At 38.8% G+C, this 26656-nt stretch overlaps 1 protein-coding gene across 1 annotated transcript; it reads left to right on the top strand.

Moving 5' to 3' along the window:
* Positions 1 to 3398: 3398 nt before the first annotated feature.
* GALNT3 (polypeptide N-acetylgalactosaminyltransferase 3) lies at positions 3399 to 26464 on the top strand. The gene is made up of 10 exons (XM_077830360.1): positions 3399 to 3913; positions 8410 to 8582; positions 10300 to 10449; positions 12193 to 12427; positions 14502 to 14619; positions 15375 to 15575; positions 19331 to 19462; positions 20438 to 20539; positions 24568 to 24720; positions 25323 to 26464. Exons 1-10 carry the CDS (start codon positions 3399 to 3401, stop codon positions 25443 to 25445), a joined length of 1902 nt encoding a protein of 633 aa, XP_077686486.1. The 3' UTR covers positions 25446 to 26464.
* Positions 26465 to 26656: the final 192 nt, after the last annotated feature.

Genomic DNA, 26656 nt, shown 5'->3' with positions numbered 1-26656 from the left:
TATTGTATGCATTTAAGTAATTACTAAATGCAGTCTACTTTTAAATATTACTCTAAACAACCAAGAGAAAGTTGATGAGATATGATAGATATAAAATCATAATGGTATGGAGAGGGTTAATAGCAAAGTGTTATTTACCCCTTCACGTAACACAAGAACTAGAGATTCACTTGATGAAATTAACAGGCAGCAGATTTAAAACAAAAGGAAGTACTTCTTCACACAATATACTGGCAACTTGTGGAACTTGTTGTCATGGGATGTTGTGAAGGCCAAAATTATAACTTGTGCAAAAAAGAATTAAATAAATTCATGAAGGAAAGTCCATCAATGGCTATTAGCTATGATGGGGACATGACCTCATGGATCCAGGTGTCCCTAAACCTCCAGCTACCAGAAGCTAGGACTGGACAGCAGGACTTGAGATTGCCCTGTTCTGTTCATGCCCTCTGATGCATCTGGCTCTGTCCACTGTTGGAAGACAAGATACAGGGCTAGATGGACCATTGGTCTTATGCAGTATAGCTGTTCTTATGTTCTTAAGTTCTGATCTGTCTTTTAAAACTGTTTTCTTCTTTTGTTAGTCATCAGAACAGGTCAAAGTTGCCCCTTATTATTCCCTTCTTGGTCTTTCCACAGCCATTAGTATAGTTTTAAATTTATTCTCAAATGTGTAAAGTGTGTGTGTATTTAACTAGTCCTTCCTGCGTAAATTCTTAATTCTTTAGAACTATATGGCTTATCTCTTTACCACCACTTTATAATGTATCTTGTAAACAATTGTGAAATCATTTCTATGTTATTTGTAAAAGACTTTTGTTCTAGAAGTGCATGGTACTTCCCATCTAATCTATTTGATGTATTTCTGAGGAACCTATCTGCTTGCTATCTTAATGCTCTACCACAGGATGTAGTAGGATGCGATAAGCAATACGTAAAACTTGATTGGTTCTGCCTTGCTTCTGATAGTAGCAGCAATGAGGCAGAAATAGTACAGGTGCAACAACTATGTCCTTCAACTGTACTCCCCTCTCGCAACAAAAACTCTTTACTGGTATCTCTTGGTAATATCAATCAGCATTTGTGGTTGTATAAAATTCTAGAAACTACTTTTCACTAAATAATTTATACATGTAGTGGCATTCTTTCCTATAATGTGCTCCCACAAAGTTCTCTTTTCAGGGGATGTCAAATGTCCCTTTGTCCAGGCATTTACTGTTGGGTGTTATAACTTGTTTAATAGTATTTCCTAGAAGAAGAAGTTAATGTTTGTTTTTTGAAGAGTTCAGAGGTTAGACATAAGATTGTTAAGTAGCACAATTATACTAGTCTTTTATTTTGTGGTTTAAAGGCAGGTACATGGGTCTGATGTCCCAATTGAGAACGAGCTAATCTAGCAATTCTAAAACTTAGAAGTACTTGATACACCAAATACCACCTTTTATAGTTAGGTGTAGTCATCATAGATCCTTATTTTGACATGTCTTTAAAAAAAAAAATCCTGCTCTCTTCTCACAGTTACAGAATGAGCTGTTTTCCTCATTTCTCTTTCTCTCCATGGGGAACCTTTGAAGCAATAGACCCAGTGCTGCACTTCTCTCAGGGTGGAATCCCACAATTCGCTTTTAGACTGGGTCTCCAGGCTCTGGCACCTCCATGTACCAACTGTAATTACTCCAAATGCCTGACTGTGTTTGGCCATTTGCACAATTTTTTTTTCAGGAGCTGTACACAGTAGATGATGCGATGACTCAGAATAGCTTCTCCAAAACAAAGTAGTATTTATTTACATCAGTAGCAAAATAGCATTCAGAGAAAAAGGCTAAAACAAACAGCCTGCACACATTTGTCTTACGTAGAACTTATCCCAGACACCCCAATATTGGGGGTGGATTGTCAGTCTGCTCCCCAGCAGTCATGGACTCTTTTTGTGTCTCTCAACTTCAGGGCTGAGATTTTAAATCATTCCAAAGTTCTTTGTTGCATTTTCCCTGTTTGGCTTCCCAACCCTTGTGGTTACCAAATCAGTCTGTTGATCAGAGCATGATAGAGGTAAAATTCCAAATGAATTGACATCTGTATTAAATACTGGTGAGTGAGTTTTCTGAAGCTATTGACTGTGGCTTCAGCAGACACACAAAACAACATAAGACTGACTTGACTCCTAGTTATACTTTAGTAAGTGACAATAACCAAAACAAACAAGCAGAGGAGTACATAATAGCTAATATTTTTATGACTCTCTCCCACACTGTTCACACCTGTGTACCACCTGATTGCAAGCCATATACCACAGTTTAAGAACCTCTGACCTCATCAATTGCGGGAAAATGTGAACCTTTTTTACACTGGTCTCTTTTTGAATCCTTAGTTTAACCTGAAGTTTACTGAGTGTTGAAACAAGGGGTCCCAAAATCTGTGTATTTTCTTATGTAAAAAATAGCACCTTTTTCTCCATTAAACAGTGAATAACACTATATTGAGTTTAGCCAACTTATTGGTATGAATCTTTTGGCCTCTAATGCCAGGGCCTCAAAAACCTGCTCACCCACTTGATTATGGGGAATGGAAATTTTGTCTGAGTGGGACAAGGAAAGCTGTTGGTTCCCTCTCTAGAGAGAATAAATATAGGGAAGGCAGGGAGCAGAGCAGCCCAGTTGTTGTTTCTTTCTCAAGAAGGGGACTTGAACTGTCGAAGCTGCTATATTTTTCGTGGGGTGGGGAGGAGGGATGGAAGAACAAAAAAGACACTGATCCTTTGAGAACAAGAGGGAGGAGCTGGAGAACAGAATGCTCAGGTTCAGAGGAGGAGAATCTGGGAAGCTTTAGGCCTCCTGCACTACCAGGAGGACAGCAACTGGCTTCCCAGTCCTAGACTGCAGGCTGAAAAGAGGACCTCTGCAAAGAGGTAGGGGGCAGAATTGATTTATGGGTTTGGAGTGTGGGAGTGAACCTGTGTCAGTCTAGTGTAAGAAAATAAAATAAAACAATAATGAGTAAAATGGCGGGGGGGGGGAGAGAATTGGGGAGTAACACACACTTTAATTTTACCCAGGCTAGGGTATGGAATTATTCCTTCAACATATGCCTAACTACATACAAAATACTACATTAAGAGAACATTAAGGTTGCAAAGTCGAACACTGAAAAGTGAGGAAATGCCAGAATTAAGGTTGCCTATCTAACCTTAATGTGGCTCCCTTGTTAAATCAGTTACTATTGATTTTTCACGTTTTGTACTTTTGCATTGTAGTGCACATTTAACTGCATACATATTAATACTTTTTTTTTTAATTTACAGGTGTTTCCATTTCAAGAAACATTATTGTGACCAGTTTGATGCTAAAGAACATCTTTAACAGAGGTTTTTATAGATGTGATAAACTTTTAATACCAGAATGGCTCACATAAGAATACTAAGACAATTGTGTAAGAAACTATTTTCCCACTGGAAGCTTTGGAAGTTTAGCATTGTTGTTTTTGTTTTTCTAGTATTTTTGTTTTTATTACAAAGAGAAGTAGGTGTTCAACATGCTAAACATGAACCAGGGATTGAACCAGTTGTGGGAAAGAAAAGTGATGTACTCGGTTTCATGTTAAATGCTGTGAACAATATTAAAGGTGCAAAGCCAAAAATGCAGATAAAAGCACCTGTTAGGCAAACCAATATTCCTGGAGTGAGACACTGTTTGCCAGGACATTATACACTAGCAGAACTGAAACCCTTCTTAGAGCGACCTCTTCAGGACCCCAATGCCCCTGGAGCTTCTGGTAAAGCATTCAAAGCTACCAATTTAAGCCCAGAAGAGGAGAAGGAGAAGGAGCGTGGGGATGAAAAACACTGTTTTAATGCTTTTGCAAGTGACAGAATTTCTTTGCACCGGGATCTTGGACCAGACACTCGACCTCCTGAGTATGTTGAAATCCATACTTTGAGAGTAACATACTTATCTAACATATAGAGACATAGCATATTCTCAGAGCAACTTGGGCAGCATTTAAATACACCTAACACTGCAAACAGATGTCTTGTAATGTCATCAGTCTGTGGTATAGAATAGGAAATCTCTGATTTACAAGTGGCGGCTGTGTTGAGATACAGTCAAAACGAAAAGTTTTTTAGGAAGGCTTAGTCTGCATTTCTTCGTTATCCGGTGTTTAGACATTAAGTAACAAACCAATGAGTTTCTTTGTTTATGATGTATGCCTCTAACCTTAATTCTCCCTTAATGACCTTTTTTGGGAACTTCCTCAATTTTTTAAAAGAAAACTAAAACTTATAAGTAAAAGTTCTTTTCATATCGTTAAGTTTTTTTTTAAAAAAAATTTAATAGGAAAAAAGTGAAGAAAATTACGTGTTAATAAAAGAAGCAGAAATTTTCTGATACAGCAGAAGCAGCAAGGACTGTTTTGAGGTCATTGAAAGGAGAGCAAGAATAGTGGGTTTAATTCCGTAGGTTTCCTCTGGAATCCTATGGCATGCAAAAGTTTTGCCAGCACAGCCCATACTTTCCTTGAGCAAGCCCTTATTTCTCTTCTAGAACAAACCTTCTTTGCTTGTGCGTGTCTGTAGTGGTTTTAAATTCCTTCAGCCATTAATATTGGTGTGATGGGTCTCATAGATTTGTGTTATGTCCATGCAGTTTACAATATCCATAGGCCAGTGGTTCTCAACTCTGGTCCACCGCTTGTTCAGGGAAAGCCTCTGGCGGGCCAGGCCGGTTTGTTTACCTGCCGCGTCCGCAGGTTCGGCTAATCGCGGCTCCCACTGGCCGTGGTTTGCTGCTCCAGGCCAACTGGGGCTGCAGAAAGTGGCGCGTGCTGAGGGATGTGCTGGCCGCTGTTCCTGCAGCCCAAATTGGCCTGGAGTAGCGAACCGCGGCCAGAGGGAGCCGCGATCGGCAAACCTGCGGACGCAGCAGGTAAACAAACCAGCCTGGCGTGCCAGGGGTTTTCCCTGAACAAGTGGTGGACCAGAGTTGGGAACCACTGCCATAGGTAAAAACAAGTTTACAAAATATAGAGGTCCATGTCTGACTTTGGAAGAGGCCTTACTTGTTGGCTCAGAGCTTGATAGTGTTCGCAAGCTGTAAACTTTATAGACAATAAACAGTAAGTACACAGTTTACAAGGTCCACAGAAATAGTCTTGTTAAACTTGTAAGCTCTGAATAGTGCTTGCAGATCCGGGAAGAAGCATAGCTTTAAAATTCTAATATCCTTGAGCAGAATCTGATTGGCTTCCAGAAATTACAACTTTCAGAGGATTTGTCTGCAAAGCGTCTAATTTCTTTGAATCAGATCTATGCTTTTTTGTTTTGTTTTTCTTACAAACTCCACAAAACATATTAAGAAGTTTATAAAGTCTGCAAAGGCCTCACTAGAGCTCTGAGGTTCAAATAATTATAGAAATAACTCCAACAACTAGCCATCCATTTTTGTTTGAAACAAATTCTATTACCTAAACCACAGTGAAAACAAATGAATAAAACAAATGCAGAGTTTCTCAAAGATGTTTTTAAAGTTCAGACAGAGCAACAAACTGGCATTCTGAGATGCCCTCAGGGGATTACCACCACATCCATAAATGAAATGCTTACGCCTCCCTACTGAAGTACATAGAATCTAGCAGTGGGATTCAGAACAATTTTGTGACATACGTCACAAAGAGAAACAAAAATCTTGATTTATTTTTTCAGATGTACGACCAGGGGCCCACCTTCATCTACAAAATAAATGATTGAGTTTGGTGTTAGCTCAGTCCTCGGAGAACAGGAGTTCATCACATAACTACTAAAAAGAACTGGTACTATTCAACAGAAGTATTATTCTCTGCTCAAATGGGCACTGGGAGTGGCAAGGCTGTGTGGAGAAACAGTAGTTGGTAGGGTTGCCAACTTTCTAATTGCACCAAACCGAACACCGCTGCCATGCCCCTTACCCGAGGCTCTGCCCCCCCCCCAACCCTCTACCCCCCCCCCCAACCCTCTACCCCCCTCACTCACTTTCACTGGGCTGGTGATCGAAAAAATGACTAATCATTAAAAGCATATTTATTTATTTATTTTATTTAAATAAAATGACATTTGTAGGGGTTTGGGGAATTGGTAATAAGATAGGGATTCTTTCTCATTTGGGTCACTAGTTATAATCATGCCCAAGATGACAGTAGTTGAAAGCTGTCCTCAACTGATTAGTGGCTAGTAGCCTACGTGAAATGAATTAGTTATCTCAGTCCACTTCCTGGTGCACTTTATCATTGTTACACAATTCATGGAAAACGTTGGTACTTTTACTGGCAGTCAAAGAAGTATATTTGAAATGCCATAATGTTAAAAAATTCTAAAGACCAATCCTTTTGTTGGAAAAAAAAATAAGACTTAGTCGAGGTAGTTGTAATAACCATGACCCCTCCCGCCCCCCTTTTTTTAAACTAGACATTAAAGCTCTAAGGCAAAAGTCAAAGAGATTGCATTTTTTTACATACAGGAAGAACCTGATCTTTATGCTCCTACTTGATAGGTAATTATAGTTTCTATATGGCATACATATTGGGAAGCAGCTGGTGTTTAGAACAAAAAGAATTATCTGGCTGATATGTAATAACTAAACACAGGAAAAATAAAGCTTTAAATTGTTTTCTGTGTTGCTTGGTGAACCATTCTGAAATGTTTATATCTGTTCTCATGAAGTTTTAAGACCTCCATTTACATGGTCTTTGAGGCATGTTTTTTCAGATGCAGATGCGATGTGTATGCATGGCAAAAATGAAGTTGTGCTGTTCCACCTGGCTGCCAAATAGCTGCCACCCACCTTTCTTTCCTCTCAAGCAAGTAGTAGTAGAACTGATTTTTGGGGTTTTTTTTTTTTTTAGACTGGAGCATGAAAGGATTTTGCAGCTTCCTTTCTTTGTAGTTCCTCTTCTCCGTTGTCCAGAAGTTACGTAGCTTCTGCCCTCTTCTCCTGTTTCTCCTCAATCCTCCCAGTCATGGGTAAACCATGCAACATAATCTTTTCTTCCCTTACATCCTTGGGAGTTGTCTGCTGGGTACACTGAGCCCTCAAATGTTGTAGGCCAGCAGATCTGGGACTTGTGCTCCTGCTTTGCACTTGTACACAATTCCATTTAAGTATCTTAAAAAACTTTAAAATGTCAATGCATTAAGCTTCATCTCCCCTATGAACTAAGCAGACTTACAGATGGGGATGCTGAAATACAGGCTACATAAGTGGCACAGGCAGGAATGAACCCATATCTAGCTTCCAGTTTGGTAATTTTCAGCCCCAGGCCATTCTTATTTTCAATACAAACATTTTTATCGGGTAAAAGACCAAAAGTTTTTCTTTTTTGTTTTGTTGCTGAGATGTTGACTGTTATGTGGCTTTATTTGTGGGTGTATTGTTTTGAAATTAGGAGTTAAGAAACTATATCTTTTAGATGAAGATGGTTTCTTTCTGGATAGTATACACATGAACTTTAATATTAGCCTTGACTTGTTAAGACATCTTGTCCGTAATGTCATGTAGACAGCCCAAATTTTTAGGAGCATAGAAATGCTGTACTGGCTCAGACCAGTAGTTTGTGTAGTACAGAAGTCTGTCTCCAACAGCGGCCAGTACTAAATGCTTCAGAGAGAGGTTCAAGAAATCATTTGGTATGCAGGTATAGGTGCAGTTATCAGCAATTCCCCCAAGGAAAGTCTTCTCCTAATCCTTAGTAGTTAGAGCCTGGTTATGAAGGAGAGTGTAAATTCCCTCCAAAACATTTGACTTTTCCTCTCCTTTCACTTCCAGTATTTACTATTATAACTCTGGATATTCTTATTATGCTATACCCTTTTAAGCTCTTGGACTCAATGACATCTTGTAGCAATGACTTCCACAGTCTGAGTGACTGCATTCCAGAAAGTATTGTCTTTGAATATGCCACCTTCCAGTTTATTGAATGTCCCCTTAAATCTATAATGCTCACTTCAGTGATTAGTAAGTAATAATAATACCTAGTAGAAACTGGATGAGCCAAAACCTGCATGCACAATTCCTATTGTCTTCCATGGGTGATATATGGTTGTATCCGAGAGGAAAACTGGACTCTACTTCAAAGGAACTTGACATTCCTGGGATCAGAAGTGACTTCATTGCCCAAATAGATATTCATGAGGTATTAAGAATTGGCCATCAAGAATTCTATTTGAGATGCTGTATGACACTTTCCATTTCTTTATTCTCCAACGCCTATGGAACTAGAAATTATAAGAGGGAAAAAATAAAATGTGAGTAATTTCTCTGTTACAAAAAGGGTGAAAGACTTTTTTAAAGACTGAATTAGAGTTCATATTAAATTTTTAAAGACTGAATTAGAGTTCATATTAAATTTTATATAAAGTCTAAAACTTCTTTTAATCTTTAGATGTATTGAGCAAAAATTTAAACGTTGCCCATCACTGCCTACTACAAGTATCATAATAGTTTTTCACAATGAAGCATGGTCTACTCTGCTAAGAACTGTACACAGTGTGATGTATACTTCCCCTGCCATACTCCTCAAAGAAGTTATTTTGGTGGATGATGCCAGTGTAGATGGTAAGAAAAAATTTTTTTTTTTTTTAAATCTTACTTTTCTAATTAATCCATGTTAAGATTACACCTGTGATTAGTCAGTTAGTGATATGTTTTGCATCATTAATGGTTAGAAAGAATGAGACAGTTATCTCTTTGCTTAGTGTGTGTGTGTGTGTGTGTGTGTGTGTGTAATTAAATTTACTTAATTAGTTTTAATACTCTCATGCAAGATAAAAACAGAAGGGAGAAAAACCTTCTATTTTCTAACTCTATTTGGCAAATATGGATTTCTTGTCTATTCATCCCAACGTTTTAAGTTTATACCTCCCTAACACAAAGTTTATATATTTTAAATGTTTTTTTACAGTTTAAATTGCGTAACAGTGCCACTGTGATTAGTGACCATGGTAACCCTTGGGGAACCAAGTTATATTGCACTTTGTAGAACAAGGAGTCCTAGGATAAAGCAACCTACTACTAACCTATGATTATAGGTAATGTTTACAATGATCTGCAAACATTTATACATGTGTCCCTCTTTAGGCCTGTAAATGGTCTCATTAAAGTGTTTGAAGATAAGGGACAATATGAGAAGAAACGTTCTTTCCCACAAAATAAAAAAAAGTACTAAATGATTGCGTATTAAAAGGTGGAGCTCTAGGTAATTGTCTAAATAATCACAGGTGGATATACTTTGGATGATTACAAAGCCAGTTTTACAAACTTGCATACACTGAGATACCGAGGCAGACTTCTGAAAGAACACACATTCAGATCAATGCACCTATGGTTGTTTGCAAGTCCGCGTATTTGGGAATATCAATAAATTTGGATATAAGGTGCATTCAGAAGCAGAAGGCCACTTAATATTAATATGGAAGTGAGAAGATACAAAAACTTAGAAGCAAAATTAAACCTGAGAGGGAAATAAATCTTCTTAAAGGTCTTCACCCATCTGTATATTTAGAGCTCCTACTGTAGGTAAACGTTGTAGCTCTTGATTGTTTATGCCTGCAAGATGTGCACATGCACCCATATGTACATGCAAAACCTGTACTTACGTGTATTTGTGTATGTACTTTGGGTGGCTAGGTGCACAGTTACTCAGTTTGCTTGCAACATTAGGGTTTTGAGTGCTTAAGTGATACAAATGCAAAATGCAGGCCTATTGGAAATGTCCCTTGCACTGTGAATGCTTTTATCATTTTTTTGTAAAGTAGAATCAGTAATGACCAACAGGAACTGCTTTTTAACTGCTCTTTAGTAGAAGTCACTCCTGCCAGAGGTGAATTCAGTTTTGTTCTGTTTTTTTTTTTAAAGTCTTGCTTCCACATTGCAAAATCCTTTAAAATGTATTTTATTTGGACTTGCATTGGCTTTTGATGCCTACTATAGAATCTTAATAATCACATAGCCTGCATTCAATTTTATTACTATTGTGTCTACCTGTGACAAAAATACTGATTTTATTTTAGACTCCTCTAAATGGTACCTATTGTTTTAATCTTTTAAAGCTTTAAGAATTGGGATGGTTTCTCTTCAAATACATATTTTATGAACCTCAAATTCCAAAAATATGTTTAATCATAGGCTACTCAGCAGAATTTAACCTTTTCAAAATTTGTATTTTAACATACTAGCATGCAAAGTTGATCATTGACAGTTAAAGAAAAAAAATCAAAGGAATTTCAGGCAATGGGTTTCTACTGAATACTCTGAAGTTGATTTGTCTTTTCAGAATACTTGCATGATAAACTAGATGAATACGTGAAACAATTTCAAATAGTTAAGGTAGTCCGACAAAAGGAAAGAAAAGGTCTAATCACAGCACGATTATTAGGAGCTTCAGTAGCAACAGGAGAGACGCTTACTTTTTTGGATGCACATTGTAAGTACATCTGTGCTATGTGTATGATCTATAGTAGTAGTTAAAATATGAGATATTTAGGAAACTGTATTGTGTTCATTTTATAAGCCATCATTTTAAATTTTACTTTGTTTTAATTTCCTTCTCAGTGTTAGAAATGTAAACTTTGCCAAATTTACCTTTTAATATAAAATAAGTATGGCTAAAGTTAATACAATGCTGTCTAGAAGAAATGTTTAGTTGCTCGTGCCAGGGACTATAAAGAGTTGACAAAATTTAGAAAAAAATTGTCTAACTCCGCTTGGAGTTGGTACGAGGAAATGGGGAGCATAGGCTCTGAAGGGTTTGCATGTGCATTCTGAACTATAGCATTTGAGTGCTTTATAAACATACCTTAATTGTCATAACCTTCCTGTGCAGTAGCTAAGTACAATTACTCTTATTGTACATATATAGAAATAGTTTCAGAGACAGATTAAGTGATTAGCGTAAGAGGGTGTCAGTATCTGAGCTGGGATTGAACCCAGGAGTCTCTTGCTATTGGTCCATGCTAGTTCACTAGAGCTCTCATACTGCGGAGCTAACTCTCCCTGGAACCCTAGGCTCCAGTGGTAACTAGGGTTACCAACTTTGGTTGGATGAATTCCTGAAGGTTTCATTGCATGACATTATCTTTTAATTAAAGATTAATCTTTAATTCCTGGGGACTCCAGGACAATCCTGGAGAGTTGGCAACCCTAGTGGTAGCTCATCAGAGGAAGCAGCAAGGTTATAGGCAGTTGGTGGTAGCTGAGCAGGAGCTTCTTGTGGATTTTGGGTACCATCGACCACTTCTAGCACAGCCTACTACTGCTGTGAATTGATTTGTGGGCTTGCTAAAACTGAGAGATCCATGGCTGTGCAGGTTTCACGAATTTGAAAGCCTATATGGTGAGTAAGTAATTTATAAATTTTAACATTGACAGACTTTCATATACGATGATCAGTTTATGCTGGCTTACACTTAAGGCTCTCTTCCCATTTGAATTGTCAACTATTAGGAAAGCACTAACCAATACTTACTTTTTAAATAGTCACATTAAGAACATTAGTCAGCTAGATCATACTAGTGAAATTTGATGTAAGAGTAGGAAAATCTTTTAAAAACAATTTCTGGCATAGTCAAGAATTATTTACCAAGTATTTTCATGTTCATGAAACAGTACAAATTCTAAAATGATTGTTATGGAAAATCATTCCAAAATGCTTAAAAGTATATTTTGTTTCTCAATTACTTAGAATTGTATGTTCGAAATAAAATTTTTGGATTCACATCACACTTGAAGTCACAATTTATAGGGCTGAGTCTTTCATTAATTATCTTCAGTCTTAGCTCTTTGATTGCAGACTATCTTTCGCTGTGTTTCTTTTTCATGCTTGTTGTCATCCCAGGGCCTAGCCCAGTCTTCACTTCAGTCTCTCCTCCTCCTGGTCCCTTTTTTAGTAAAAGTTTGTTTTGCTAATTTTTTTTTTTTTTTAATGCCAGCACTTGTTTTTTTCTTCAGACACATGATCACTTATGCCAGAATCTAAGTCCACTCAGCAAAGTCCACTTACGTGCCTCTAAGCTAACATTTAATCTTTTAAAGAAAAAAAGTGTGGATTCTACAAAACATGACTCTGTTCAGTAATAGTCCCTTAATTATACTTTCATTGTGAAGAAAAAGTCCAGTGCTTCATTTAATTAATTCTTTTCTCTCCTCCCCCTCCCCCTCATCCCCGTAGGTGAATGTTTTTATGGCTGGTTAGAGCCATTGTTGGCACGAATAGCTGAGAACTACACTGCTGTTGTAAGCCCTGACATTGCATCCATAGATCTTAATACTTTTGAATTCAGCAAGCCTTCTCCTTATGGACATAACCATAACAGAGGAAATTTTGACTGGAGTTTATCATTTGGATGGGAATCTCTTCCTGAACATGAAAATAGAAGAAGAAAAGATGAAACCTATCCAATTAGGTAAACAGTTGAGCTCGTAGAATATTTGAAATTCTTCACTTTGCAAATTGTTTGCTAAAAAAATTCTAATTAGCAACTTCTGAACAAAGCACTTCTTTGCCTGAGGATGGGAATAGCAGCAGTGGAATCAGAAGTCTTAATGTCTTATGATTTGAGCTCTTTCACTTATTGAAATATTTTCTCTAGATTTTATTTCTTTACAAGTCAAATTTTTACAAACAACTTTAAAATATAAACACATTGTCTTTCTCCCCTAGATTTTGTTCATAATTTCCCATAATTGCTTCCAGCAGTGGAAGCAGTGTTAGTCTGTCTACATGACCATTTCTATCAGTTAAATTTTTAACTACTACATCATCTAATTCCATTTTGAATGGAGTTAGATAATGTGGTGGTTAGAATGCCTGTAGCCTGTCTATGCTAGCACTCCCAATAGTGGATCTGCAGCTACAAGAAATTTCAGAGAGGGAAAAAATGCTAGTGTAGACACAGTTAGTCTCCATAAAGTATACTGGTTGAAACTGTCTCATTGTCAGGCACTTATTTAAACTCATACTGGGGCATAGTACTGTTTCACAGCAAGGTAACAAAAATATAGCAGAACCAGTAATCATGTATGTTACCAGAAAAACTAGACAAAGGAGGACTAATAGTGTATAAATGTGGGTGGAGTGAAAACAATTTTCCTGGAATGCAAGCACATTTTCTGTTTTCTCTCTCTCTCTTTCTGGTGTTTAGTTCTAAAGTTCATTGCATTGGTTTGTTTAAGTGCCATCCATCCTGATATCTTAAAGAACTCTTGATCTCTTGTCTGTCGTAACTCATTAGTAATGACTAATTATTATATGCCTATTTATAGTGTTTTGTATCTTGCATCTTGGGAATGTATAATAGATTTGAATGATAGGTGCATTGAAAAAGTGTAGGGGGAGATTGGGGGGGAGGAAATACATACTTTTCATTAGCTCTGCTGCCTGGGCATCAGCTTTTACTGTTTATTCATATTTCACATCTTGAAATGCTTCAAGAATTAAAAATAAAAAAACCCTAAGTGGGGACTTTATGGATGGTGGCAAGTTTGTTAAAATGTCCAAACTGAGAAAACAAGCTTGTTGTGTGTGCTGCTCATCATCTTACAAAGATGGCAGACACCCATATCTATCGACTACTATGTCCATAATAGTAATTTCTATATTTAGAAAGTCTTTTTTGACTTTCAAAAGGTTTTGTAAATAAAAGTTGACATGCTACACAAATGCTTTGATATACTTCAAGAACCGCTTAAACTGATGAGGGAAATAGCCTAAAACTTATTTATGGCTACTGATCCAGGAAGTTCCACATCTGCATAAGACTGTTTTTCTTACATTTTTCGCAGAGTGACACTGAACTGATGTTGCACCCTTGAGAATAAAGCCAGAATTAAAATGTTAAGGATCACTGAGAAGATGGCAAATGGACCCTTTTTAGTATGGTTTAAGAAATTTTTCCGAGCAATCCTTCTCAGAGACCATATAACTGAATTCTGCTAGAATACCCACAGAGAAAGGTGAATCTCCCCCAAATTCCAGAACAGCTGGGGTGCTTAGTATCATGGTAGTGAATAGTCATATCTGGCCAGGCTTTAGGCTGAGCACCAGCATGGAATAACACACACAGTGGTTGATCTCAATACATTGGAAAGAGGCCAGACATCTTTACTGATGCCCTCTGCCCTTTCAGCAACTTTTTGTCTGCTCATTGGATCACAAGGTGCTGCCAACATAGTTTGGTTACTTACGGGGATGGAAAAATGCATAAAGTTTACTAATGACTTGTCTACATAGGAAAATGTATTGATATAGATATACAGCTATAGTTATTCTAGCATAACTCCTTGTATGAACACTTATTCTGGCATAAGAGTGCCTTTTTCCAGTTTAGTTTGTTCTGGAATCAGCATATCCACACAGGGAGTTACACTACTATAACTGCAGTGGTATAATTATGCTAGTGAAGCTCCCCTGGTAGAGAAGCCCTTCAGCCAGTTTAAACCTTGCATCAGTAACTTACTTAATGGTTTCTCTTTTTGCAGAACTCCTACTTTTGCTGGAGGTCTTTTTTCAATATCAAAAGACTATTTTGAATATATTGGAAGCTATGATGAAGAAATGGAAATATGGGGAGGAGAAAATATAGAAATGTCTTTCAGAGTAAGTTTAGATATAATCCTATGTCTGGCCTTACATCAGTCCAGTAAATGTGTCCCCCTAGTTGACTGATTCACCAGAGAGGTCATGGATTGAAAGAACATGAAGACCTGAGCTATCAGTAATCTATGGGCAGAAAATAATAGAATAAATAATAGGCTTGGTCACTATAGTAATAAAGTGTATTTGGATTTGATATCCAAAATTTATGCTTCCAACATTCACCTGTGGATTTGAATTTTGATTAACAAACCCCATTTTCTAACGCTATATGAACTAAAAGAAAAGAAGTACTTGTGGCACCTTAGAGACTAACCAATTTATTTGAGCATAAGCTTTCGTGAGCTACAGCTCACTTCATCGGATGCATACTGTGGAAAGTACAGAAGATCTTTTTATACACACAAAGCATGAAAAAATGGGTGTTTACCACTACAAAAGGGAGAGAAAACCTTTTGTAGTGGTAAACACCCATTTTTTCATGTTTTGTGTGTATAAAAAGATCTTCTGTACTTTCCACAGTATGCATCCGATGAAGTGAGCTGTAGCTCACGAAAGCTTATGCTCAAATAAATTGGTTAGTCTCTAAGGTGCCACAAGTGCTACTTTTCTTTTTGCGAATACAGACTAACACGCTTGTTACTCTGAAACCGGCTATATGAACTAGAGCTCTTACCTGGGTGCTTAAGATGAAACATTAAAATTGTAAAGTATAAAGTATATGTTGTTTTTAGACCTTGTAAAAATTCTATCACCAGGTATGGCAATGTGGTGGACAACTGGAGATCATGCCTTGCTCTGTTGTTGGCCATGTCTTTCGCAGCAAGAGCCCCCATACTTTTCCAAAAGGCACTCAAGTGATCACACGTAATCAAGTTCGCCTTGCAGAAGTCTGGATGGATGAATATAAAGAAATATTTTACCGGAGAAACATAGAAGCAGGAAAAATTGTGAAACAAGTAGGTGGTGGTGGTATTAGAAATCACTCTTGCTGCACTGAAAGTTTTGGTGAGCAAAAGTTATTTATTGACAAAAGTATGTAAGACTTCTAGAAATTCTAATCAAAAGTACTAGGCAGGACAATGTTTTATTTGCTCAAATATCCAGTAAATAAAGATAGGTGTTTCACTTACTCTTGAATTCTGTTTGCTCTTTGAAGTCCTATAATTAGAGCTTGTAAAGTAGCGTACTCACCACACCTTTATGTCAGAGTACAATGCTGCAAGGAATCCTTGTCACCAGCCTATCCTGTAGATAGTTATACCTCTCACTGGGTCTTCTGTGGCTCAGTCCTCCGGCTCAGTCCTCCAGCCAAGTGCCATAAAGTTCAGAACCCTTCCAGGGTAACTAGGTCTAAAAACCTCTAGGGGGTTATTCTTAAGCCTGTCTTTTGGGGTCAGTCTTCAGTCACACCCTGAGCTTAATATTCTTTCCACTGCACTTTCATGCCCCTGCCTCAGGGGCTACTAGGGGAAACCAGGCCAACTCTCTAATCTGGCTTTTGGCCCAGAGACCCTGTATGAAGCAGCTAGCTGTGCTTCTTCAGACATGCTGCTGTTTCCCTGGGCCACTTCCTAACTCTAAGCCTCCTTGTGCTTTTTCCCCACATTCTGTGCTTAATACAGCCTCCCTTTAGTTCTCAGGCCCCTAGCTTCTTCCTAGATCCTCGCAGCTTCTCCTTTTTCTTCTGAACTAATCCCTCTTTCACTCCATTGACGTGTTTTTAACTACCCTAACTTAGAACCTCCCCCACAGGAATGTAACCTCCTCCCTGTGGAGCCTCTTGCCTGCTTAAACCCTATCTTTGCCCCTCAACCCCATGGATTTCTCTCCACAGAAGAGTCCAGTCCTCTTTCTACTGAATACCTTGGATTCTGTATAAGATTCAGGTGCCTAATGATCCTTACCTAAATCTGCCCCCTCAGCTCAGGAGGCAATCAATCCATCAATCACAGGTGCACTAATTGGCTCTTACGCCTGTCACCTGTTAGAGAAGTGGTTAAGCCGCATCACAGAGCTGTTTGAAAAATGTTGATGATCAAAAATATGTTTTTGGTGGAGTAATAAAAAGTAAAAAAATGGATCTATTTCAAAAAACAGTTTTTGCAGGCCTTTCATTTTACCAAATGGCATAATTCCATTTTTACATCACAAAAAATGTTTTTGCTCATTTATACAGCTTATTAATACAGCCATTTGCTCATTAATAAAGCCCTTTGTAAGCAAAAAAAAATTGAATTGGCATATTTTTATGAAAATGCTGGAAACTGATAAATGGTTTCACTGCCCAAAATTTGGTGACTTTTAAAAAGCTGCCTTTTGTTGCTGCTGCTGTTAAGCAAATGATTTGTGAACAGAAAGTTTGTAGGAAAAACTACAACTAAGTTCCTGAACAGTGGAAATGTATTAAGCAACCATCAGGCTACTGAAATATCTTTGCCTTGAGATAGAAGAAACACTGACACTTAATTGAAATTTGTTTTCTGCTGTAACTACTCCATCAGCGGTTCTCAACCTTTTTTCATTTGCAGATCCCTAAAAAATTTCAAATGGAGGTGCAGACCCCTTTGGAAATCTGTTGTCTGTATATAGAGCTGAATTCTGTTCAGTCAGTTTTCAGTCTGTCTTTCGTGGACCCCTTAGACTTAGTTTGTGAACCCAAGCAGTCCCTGGATCACAGGTTGAGAATCTCTGTACTACATCAAAATATACAGTAAAACATCTAAAATAGAATAATCTGTTTAGATGCATTTTCACATTTATTAATTTTGTTTTATAACAAAGTATCTAGTGTGAGATTTGAATCTTGTCTATGTGTACCTTTTTAGGCTGTAAACTAAACCACGGTTAGTAACTTTGGGCCAAATTCATCCCTGATGTAAACCACCTAGCCGAGGGGTGGGCAAACTACAACCCGTGGGCCACACCTGTCCCGTGGGACTGTCTTGCCTGGCCCCATAGCTCCTGGCGGGGGAGGCTTGCCCCCCGGCCCCTCCCTCACTAGCCCCCCTCCCCCGCAGTCACGCCAGCAGCGCGGCTTGTGCCCGTCCACCTCCCAGGCTTTCCAATAAGCCTGTCCTGCCGCTCTGAGCAGCCTGATAAGGGGGTGGGGGAGGGGGGCAGGTCCCGGGGGGCAGTCCAAGGACGGGGGCAGTTGGATGAGGTGGAGTTTCGGGAAGGGGGGGCGGTCAGGAGACAGGGAGCAGGGAGGTTTGGATAGGGGGTGGAGTCACAGGGGGTCCTGGTGGGGGGGGGGGACAGGGAGCCGGGGGGCTGGATAGGGGGTTGGGGTCCTGGGGGGGGCAGTTAGGGACAGGGGTCCCAGGAGAGGGAGGTCAGGGGACAAAAAGTGGGGGGTTGGATGGGTCAGGGGTCCCGGGGGGCCTTTCAGTGGCAGGGGTGTGGCTAGAGGTCGGGGCGGTCAGGGGAACTTAGATAGGGGGTGGGGTCCCGGGGCGGTTGTTAGGGGTGGGGGTCCTGGGAGGAGGTGGTCAGAGGACAAGGAGCAGGGCGGTTGGATGGGTGGGGGGTTCTGAGGGGGGCAGTCAGGGGGCTGGAAGTGGGAGGGGGCGGATGGGGGCGGGTGACAGGCTGTTTGGAGTGGCATAGCCTTCCCTACCCGGTCCTCCATACCATTTCATAACCCCGATGTGGCCTTGGGCCAAAAAGTTTGCCCACCCCTGACCTAGCCAGTTATTCCCCATGTTATAGTTGTGCATTTGATTTTTCTTTCCTAATTGAAGTATTTTGCACTTATCTTTATTGAATTTCATCTTGTTGAATTCAGACCAATTCTCCAATTTGTCAAGGTAATTTTGAACTCTAATTCTGTTCTTCAAAGTGCTTGCAACTCCTCCTAGTTTGGTGTCATTTGCAGATTTTATAAGCACGCTCTCCACTTTATTATCCAAGTCAAGACTAACCCCATGCAGGCCCCGCTAGATATACCTTCGCAGTTTGACAACAGCCCTAAGCCCTGCTTAGCAATGAACGGAATATATTCCTTCATTAGTTTTGTATCCCAGATCAGAACAGAAGCAGTTTAATGCTGTGTTTTATTTCATGAACGGTACATGGACGGTACATACACACAGCATTAAACTGCACTGCATATGTGTGTGTATCTTCCACTACATTGCCTTACTTTGACAGCCTCACATTTACACTTAGACTAATTTATTGTTAACCTAATGTAATGTGTTAGATTTTCTTAACGTAATCGGTATTTTCATAACTTATGTGGTCCAAATTTAGGTGAAAATTTGATTAAAAAAATAAAATCCAACTAGCTTTTTGTTCAACTTGGGAAATTTTCAGTAAAAATCAGTAAAAATTGAAAACAAAGGGCCTTATATATTGCCTAAATAGCAACTTGTCTGCCTTAATAAGCCAATGTTTCTCTGCTCCCTGCTGCCACCGAGGACCCTTATAGCACTGCTTCAGAAGAAGCATGGGTTTGCTCTGCCTGTAGCAGTTGGAAGTATGTGCAAGAAGTCAATGGTACTTTGTCTCTATAAGTCAAATAGATGCAATTTTTATGTATTAAATTATTAAATGCTGTTTTCTGTTTCAACCCAGTATTTTTTTAAAAGATCTTTATAGTTTTAGATTTAAATGTTAAACTCAAGCACTTGTTTAGTGTGACTCCCCAGGGCATCTTCATTAGTTATATAAATCTGATTTATTAGTGTTTTGGGGTGTTTTTTCCCAACAGAGAACATTTGGAGACATCTCAAAAAGACTTGATTTGAGGCAGCGGCTACAGTGTAAAAATTTTACTTGGTATCTAAATAATGTTTATCCTGAGGCATATGTACCAGACCTGAATCCTCCATTATCTGGATTTGTGAGTGTATTTCCAATTTTGGTTAATTTCTGTTTCACTATATAATCCTACCACTAAAGTTTGCCTGATTTCAACCCTAAAGTAGAATAAAAAATAGTACTAGCAAGTTTAATTCAGTTATTGTTAGCATGGTTCTAGAATTTCCCTGACTAGTGTGGGAATTCTTTTCTCCAAATTTTGCTAGAAGAACATTCTTTAGACTGATTCTTTTAACCTTGTGTATACTGGTATTTTTTATGAAAATCTCCCTCATCACTAGCACTGATGTAGCTCCACAGGTGCCCTTTTTACTTGACTGATGTCTGACAACCCTGTTCAGATGGTAGTAACATTAGTACTCCTATATTTTCTAGCTCTGAAGCGGCTGCAGCAGCAGTGTTAGTTAAATGGTGAGAGATTTTTCCAGAAACTGTCAGTATAAATGCAACTTTAGATGGTCTGTAACGTGGTTTTCAGAGAGAAATCCCTACTCAAACTGATGAGGGAAACTGCTAGAATCCTGTTTTAGCTTTTCCCACAACTGTCTTTGGCTCCTTCCACACTGTCTCTTGCATGTGGATTCCTTCTCAGCACTTATCTATAAGGCCACAATGTTACTCCTCATGTGTTATAGTCCCATATTAGCCTACTAATATTGGTTAAGGTCAGGTGCATTTGGGAGTAGTGAATGTTTATTGTAAACTATTTTGTTTTAGCTGTCTCCTACAACCTTAATAGGCTGCTTGCCTTCTTATATTGCCAGCTGTTCAGAATATAGAATATGTCTACTTGAGTGTGTGCACAATGCCTAACCTATTGTCGGTACTATCAGAATACAATAATGAGGTTTTGTCTAGCAAAGATTTAACTTCTAGTGTGGACAGGGTTGTACATTTAAAGATAGAACTTTAAGTAAAATAGCTGTTTACTCTTTTTTTAATTGTTGGCAAGTTTTAAATAACTTAGTTATATGCAAAAATAACCTGTTTTCTTCAGTTAAAAAATGTAGGTAGACGTCTATGTCTGGATGTTGGCGAAAATAACCAGGGTGGCAAACCATTAATTATGTATACTTGTCATGGACTTGGGGGAAACCAGGTAAAATGTTGTTGTACTTAATTTCTTTCGCAGCTAGTCCACACAGCTATAACATATCCCTATCCCAAGCTTAATTTTCCTTCTAGTAGTATTGGCATACATATTTTAGTATGAAGATAAACTAATGGTTTTTGTTACCTATACATTCTTGCATGAGAGGATAGTAAATGTAAAAATTGCAAGGAATTTTCTGTGATATTTCGCTGTTATGGTTCAATTCTTCAAAACTGCTTGCACAAAAACTGCACATGTAACTTTAGACAGACAAACACCCAGGCGCATTCATACAAGTGAGAAATTGCATACACTCACAATGGTATTTTTACCATAGAAGTGGTTTGAAATTAGTTAAAAGAAATAGCTTTGGGTGTCCTCACCTATAATAGCAGAAGCTGACACTGCAATAACTGCAAACTGTATTACGGAGGACCATTTCTTTTGAATTTAGAAAATTGTTGGTGCAAATTTCTAGTATAACTGTATTCTCAGGAAGGGTTAAACCTCCATTTCTGAGGTTACTGGGCTACTCAGTAAGCGTTCCCTTAGTGGAATTTACAGGGGCAGTTGGATGAAAAAATTTCTGAAAGTGCACAGAATAGATATCTCAGCCACATGACACCAGTTCACTGGCTCTGTCACACAACTTGCAGTTCTTCCTCATTTGACGTCTCTGCTACAGAAACACTTCTTTCCCCCCGCTTTTCCTTTGTAAATGTTATCTTGACTCTTCTTTTCTCTTATTCTTCCTCCTACTGCTTCTTTCTCTGTCACCAGGACTCACGCTGTCAAGGAGGAAGCCGGTGGGAAACTGTCAGTGCATGATCGAACAGCCAGGCCTGAGCTACCTGCCCTGTCATGCTTACAGCTTCATAGTGGGAGGTCAGAGTGGTCTGCCCTGTGCCAATCTAGCATTTTGAGAAATATAACATTTTAAATTCCTGAATTTCCCAACAGGAGCTCTTCTTGACACACAGCTCTTGGGGCACGGATTGCCTTTTAATGTGTGTTTGTACAGCATACAGCACAGTGCATCTCTGATAGAGGACTCAGGTCCTCTAGCCACTACTGTAGTGTTAAAAAACAAAACAAAAAAGAACTGTCTATGCTGCTTTCTTAAAGGCTGCCTCACAGTCATTAGTAGTAAATGTTACTAAAACCACTGTAAACATCAGTACGTGTTTAATAAAAATAGTTGTAACTGAAAAGTTATCTCACTGCTGATTTGATACCTGTTTTTTTTCCTCAAATCTTTTTTTTTATGTCTCTTTTTCTCAGTAAAATCATTGGATGTTATCTATGATATATTCAGTTGTTAACAGTATTTAACAGCTGCACAACCTAGGAGTCTGATCCTGCACCATTAAAGTAAATGGAAATTTTCCCTATTTTTTTAAATGAGAAAAGGGCAGTTGTAGGTCTGGGCTAGCTGACTTGCTATGTTACACAGCATTTTCCTTTGGATCCCATTCACTATGTTACTTGAGGGATTATGATTCTATATTAATCTCTTTAGCGATTTACCCAACCTTGGTACAAAAGCATGGTATTAAAAGATCTGCCACATAAAGGCCGAGTCTGCCATATCTACTTTAACAATTTGTCTTGGTGAAGTGAAGCAAAATTGCACATTTTTTTTTTCTGCTCAATCATAATATTCTGAATCTTGTTAAAATTCTTTTAAAATCTGTATTTATAATAGATGGTGCTGGTAGTGATGTGTGCAGTTAAAGATGCTCAGCACTTCCTGTTATAACAATGCATTTTCTGTTGCTTATAAACTTTGTTAAACTTTATTGGTTTGGGTTGAAATTTTCCATGCTGGGTGTCTGCCTCAAGGTAATTTTTTTTATTTCAGCAAAAATGGTACAGCTATATCTCAGAAAGATTAGGGAAAAATACTAAACTCCATATTTAGCAACTCTGTTTTGGAGTAGGGGCTTAAAATCTGGAAAGGTGGTCATACTGATATTGGGGATGTGCCTTTACCGTCCCTGTAAAAACCTGCCAAAACTTGGCTGACTTTTGACTGTCTAAAATCTCTGTTAAGCATATGCTCAGTAGAGATATGTTAGAGTTTGTGAGCTAAATTCTGTGAATATTCCATGTACACTGAGCATGCTGCATCCCAGGTCGGCAGGGGCTGAAGAGGACTTTCTCTGCAGTTGTTCCTCCTGGAGATCAGGGGCCTTCGTGATGTTGGGTTCAGGAGCTGAGAGCAAGGAGTCTGTATTCTCAGTGCTCCCCCTGCTAGGGTCCAGATAGTGAGGAGGAAGCTGACTGACTGGAGTGCATAGGAGTGAAGAACCAAACTTAGTGGTATAGGTTGGGGTGGGGGAGACTGGGGTGAAGAGCCTTAGGGAGATGTGGGTGTGGGAGACCTGAAGTTGAAGGGATGAGGGAGATCATGACTTGGCACTGATGAACAGACTGGTATAATGAGAGAGATGAGAACAGAGGAGGCTGGAACTGTAACAAGCACCAGCTGGAAGGGCTAGCTTTTAGGTGGGGACATAGGCAGAATTTTCTGGAATAACTAGAGTGCACTCCCATAATAACCCGGGATTCCTGAATCTTAGTGTTCCTCTGTGGTCAGCAAATGGTTGTGAAACACACTGGCAAAATGTGTGCCTACATATCCTTTTAGTGACTAGCCTCCATAGAGGACAGCAATCTACTATTGTTATCAGTTCCTCTATGACAGAGGTGGGCAAACTATGGCCTGTGCCCCACATCCAGACTGTGGGACCATCCTGCCTGGCCCTTGAGCTCCCGGCTGGCCCCTGGCCACGCCTCTGCTGTTCCCCCTCCCCCACAGCCTCAGCTCACCATGCCACGAGCGTTCTGGGAAGCGGGGCTGCGAGCTCCTACTGGGCAGCATGACGGTGGGGCTGGCTCTGGCCAGGCAGCACAGCTGCCAGTCCTGCTATTCTGTGCAGCATGGTAAGGGGGCGGGGAGGTTGAATAAGGGGCAGGGGATCCCGGGGGGCAGTCATGGGACAGGACAGGGAGCAGGGGGCAGTTGGATGGGGCGGAGATTCGAGGGGGGGGGGCGGTCAGGGGACAAGGAGGGGGGGTGTTGGATGCGTTGTGAGTTCTGAGGGGGGCAGATGGGGGGCGGGGGCCAGGCTGTTTGGGGAGGCACCCCGATGTGGCACTCAGGCCAAAAAGTTTGCCCACCCCTGCTCTATGAAGTCAAGTGGCTGAGATTTGTGCTGTGGACATAAAGGTTATAACCCTGCTAATGAACCAAGTGGGAATCAATACATTTCCACATGATGGAATTTGTTTTTTTCAGTTGCTTTTTAAAAAAATGATAGTAAATTACATAGAAGAAATACATTAAAAGTCAAGTAATCAAAAGTGCTAAATTTATGCTTTAATGCTAAAATTAAAGTAGTGCATGCAACCTTAATTTGGCCCCTTTTATGAGGCAGGGGCCTATGGAAAAATAGTAATGTGATCATATAATAAAAGATTTTATCATAATTCAGGGGGCTGAATTAAGGTTGTAACATAGTTTTTTGTGTAATAATTAAAAATACTAGCTATAATACTAAGTTTCCATGTAAGCAAATGTATATGAATATTTAACTTATGTAAATATTTGCATAACATGCATGATAAATATTTGAACCTGGATTCTGTATTTAAACTGTTAGATAACAGAATGATACAATGTTGTATGCAAGAGTGATGTAGGAGTATTGGTCCCTGGATATTAGAGAAAGAAGGTGTGTGAGGTAATATCTTTTATTGAACCAACTTCTGGTGGTGAGAGAGACAAGCTATTGAGTTAGTTTTTCAGATCTGAAGAAGAGCTCTGTGTAGCTCGAAAGCTTGTCTCTCTCACCACCAGAAGTTGGTCTAATAAAAGATATTACCTCACCCACCATGTCTCTCTAGAATGATACACTTTTTTTAAACTTGACTTGTTTTTGTCATGGAATTTCAAGGAATTAATTTAGTTGCTGTGGTTGCTTGTTTCCACCTAATATATGTTAAAATGTATTTAATTTTTATTTATATAGTACTTTGAATACTCTGAACACTCTGAGATTCGACATAACATTCAGAAGGAGCTTTGTCTGTATGCTTCTCAAGGACCAGTGCAGCTTCAGGTCTGTAACTACAGAGGTAAAAAAACATTCACCCCTGGAGAAGAGAAGTGGGAACTTCGAAAGGTACTTCCAAGCAATTTATGCAGTAAATGAAGATGTATCTATTTTAATTGAAAGAAAAGATGTTTTTGATCAATTACGAGTTGCTACAGGGTTAACACGACTTTATTTATAGCAAAAGACAAGAATGGATAGCTCAGCCCTGGGGAAAAAAGTGTATAGACATTTTCACCTTTAGGTTGCAGATTGAAATACAGCCCATTCTGTTGGCTATGCTGTGGCAAATGTAAAATGACGGCCTCAGTCCTGTCCCAGTGGAGAAATGTCCACATCACAAAAAACTTAAACAATTGGTGCACTAGCACCCATGTAGAACTCTCTTGGCGGAAATGCCAAGGATCAACTGGGCATAGAGAATGGACTTTTCTTTCATCCCTAGAAGTGGCCCCTCCCTGACAGCTTGATATAAATTTGTGGGACAATGTGGGGCAGTTTGTTGTGCCATTGCATGCTGCTTTACCTGTTTGAATAAATAGGGTTTCAGTCTCTGAGTCTACCTGTTGGGCCCCACCCTAAAAAACTAGCAGTAAATTCACAAAAAATTACAAACAAACATTTAAACTTACTCTGTGTATTGTTTTGTTTCCCTCCCTTCTCCTCTCTAGGATCAACTGTTACATAATGCAGCATTAAATATGTGCCTTACGGGAAATGGAGAACATCCAAGTTTGGTATCCTGTAATCCATCAGATCTATTCCAAAAATGGGTTTTTGGCCAAAACAATTAAGTACAGCTACTTATAACTAGGAAATATTTGGTTAAAAAGATGCATCCGCTTTGTTAAAAGGATATATGCACACTTCATTTTTTAAAATGATGCAAAGTTAGCTAATGTAAAATATTCCAAGAGCAATTTTCTTATTTAAAAAAGTATAAAATTGCACAGTTGCAAAGATCCCTTAAGCATCCGTGTAAAAAATGCCAAAGAATATTTTGAGGTCTCCACAGGTAACAAAAATGTTTACAATATGTTGGAAATGTAATTTCCACAATAAGCTTAGCTTTTTATATTAACCACTGATTTTACAGATACTGTAATCTCCTCTATTTTGGGATAAAGTGTAGGGTTTTATATATTCTCATTTTGTAATGACTGCAGAAAAACTGGTCAATGAAGGTCAGGAGATGGATCTTCGTACAGTGTCTGGAAACTATTGTGCCTTTATAAGTGGTAATATTGTTTTAGCACTCAGTTGTTTGACTTTTCTGCTGACAGTTTCACTTAAAGAAAAGTAAATGAGAAAGGAAAAATTTAAAAACGTTCTTAGCACTTCTCTCTCCAATTTTACACACTTAAAACAATATTTGGACTCCCGAGATGAAGCCAATGGGAAATCTTAACCCACTCAATTTCTAGCACATCAATCTTTGCTGAATGCAAGAAAAAAACTCCTTCAGAATTTTTATTGAAGTATGTAATTCATATATTCTTTAAATGGAAAATATGTATTGTCCTGGTATTAATCTTGTATGCTTTTTTTATTTGAATCCAATACACGTTACTGTTTTTGCCAGAGATTTCCTATTTGTCATAGTTCTCATAAATTGCAGAACATAAACCTATTATTTGTTCCTAGCGCTCTGTTCATTACTGTTCTTTTATTCTGTCAATAAATGTTACTGTTTTGTCTGCCTGTCTTAGTGATTCATGTAGTGTCTACTGTACGGGTTTCTAATGCGTATATGCAATTCCTTTTATGTTTTTCCCTTGAGTGTCTGATTTCTGTTATTAATCATTCGGAAGGAGAGTCCAACTGCATTACAGAATTTTATAATGAAATATTGCCTTTTAATAGAAAATAAATTTGCAAATATAGTTTGATGATACTCTAGATGCACAGTTGCTGTTTTATTTATATTCTTCCATATGTGAGTATTTTAGAAGTACAGCATTTTTTTCCAGGGTTCTCCCTTGGGTAATTGATTACATAAACTGGT

Source organism: Eretmochelys imbricata, chromosome 11 (assembly GCF_965152235.1).
Source record: "Eretmochelys imbricata isolate rEreImb1 chromosome 11, rEreImb1.hap1, whole genome shotgun sequence".
Lineage (NCBI taxonomy): Eukaryota > Metazoa > Chordata > Testudines > Cheloniidae > Eretmochelys > Eretmochelys imbricata.
Note: the sequence above shows the minus strand (reverse complement) of the source record. Positions and strands in the feature narration are given on the sequence as shown.

Coding starts and splice junctions, on each gene's coding strand:
- GALNT3 (XM_077830360.1), top strand. CDS start 3,399: ATGGCTCACATAAGAATACTAAGACAATTGTGTAAGAAACTATTTTCC. Junction 8,583..10,299: donor GGATGATGCCAGTGTAGATG/GTAAGAAAAAAT, acceptor TTGTCTTTTCAG/AATACTTGCATGATAAACTA. Junction 12,428..14,501: donor GATGAAACCTATCCAATTAG/GTAAACAGTTGA, acceptor CTCTTTTTGCAG/AACTCCTACTTTTGCTGGAG.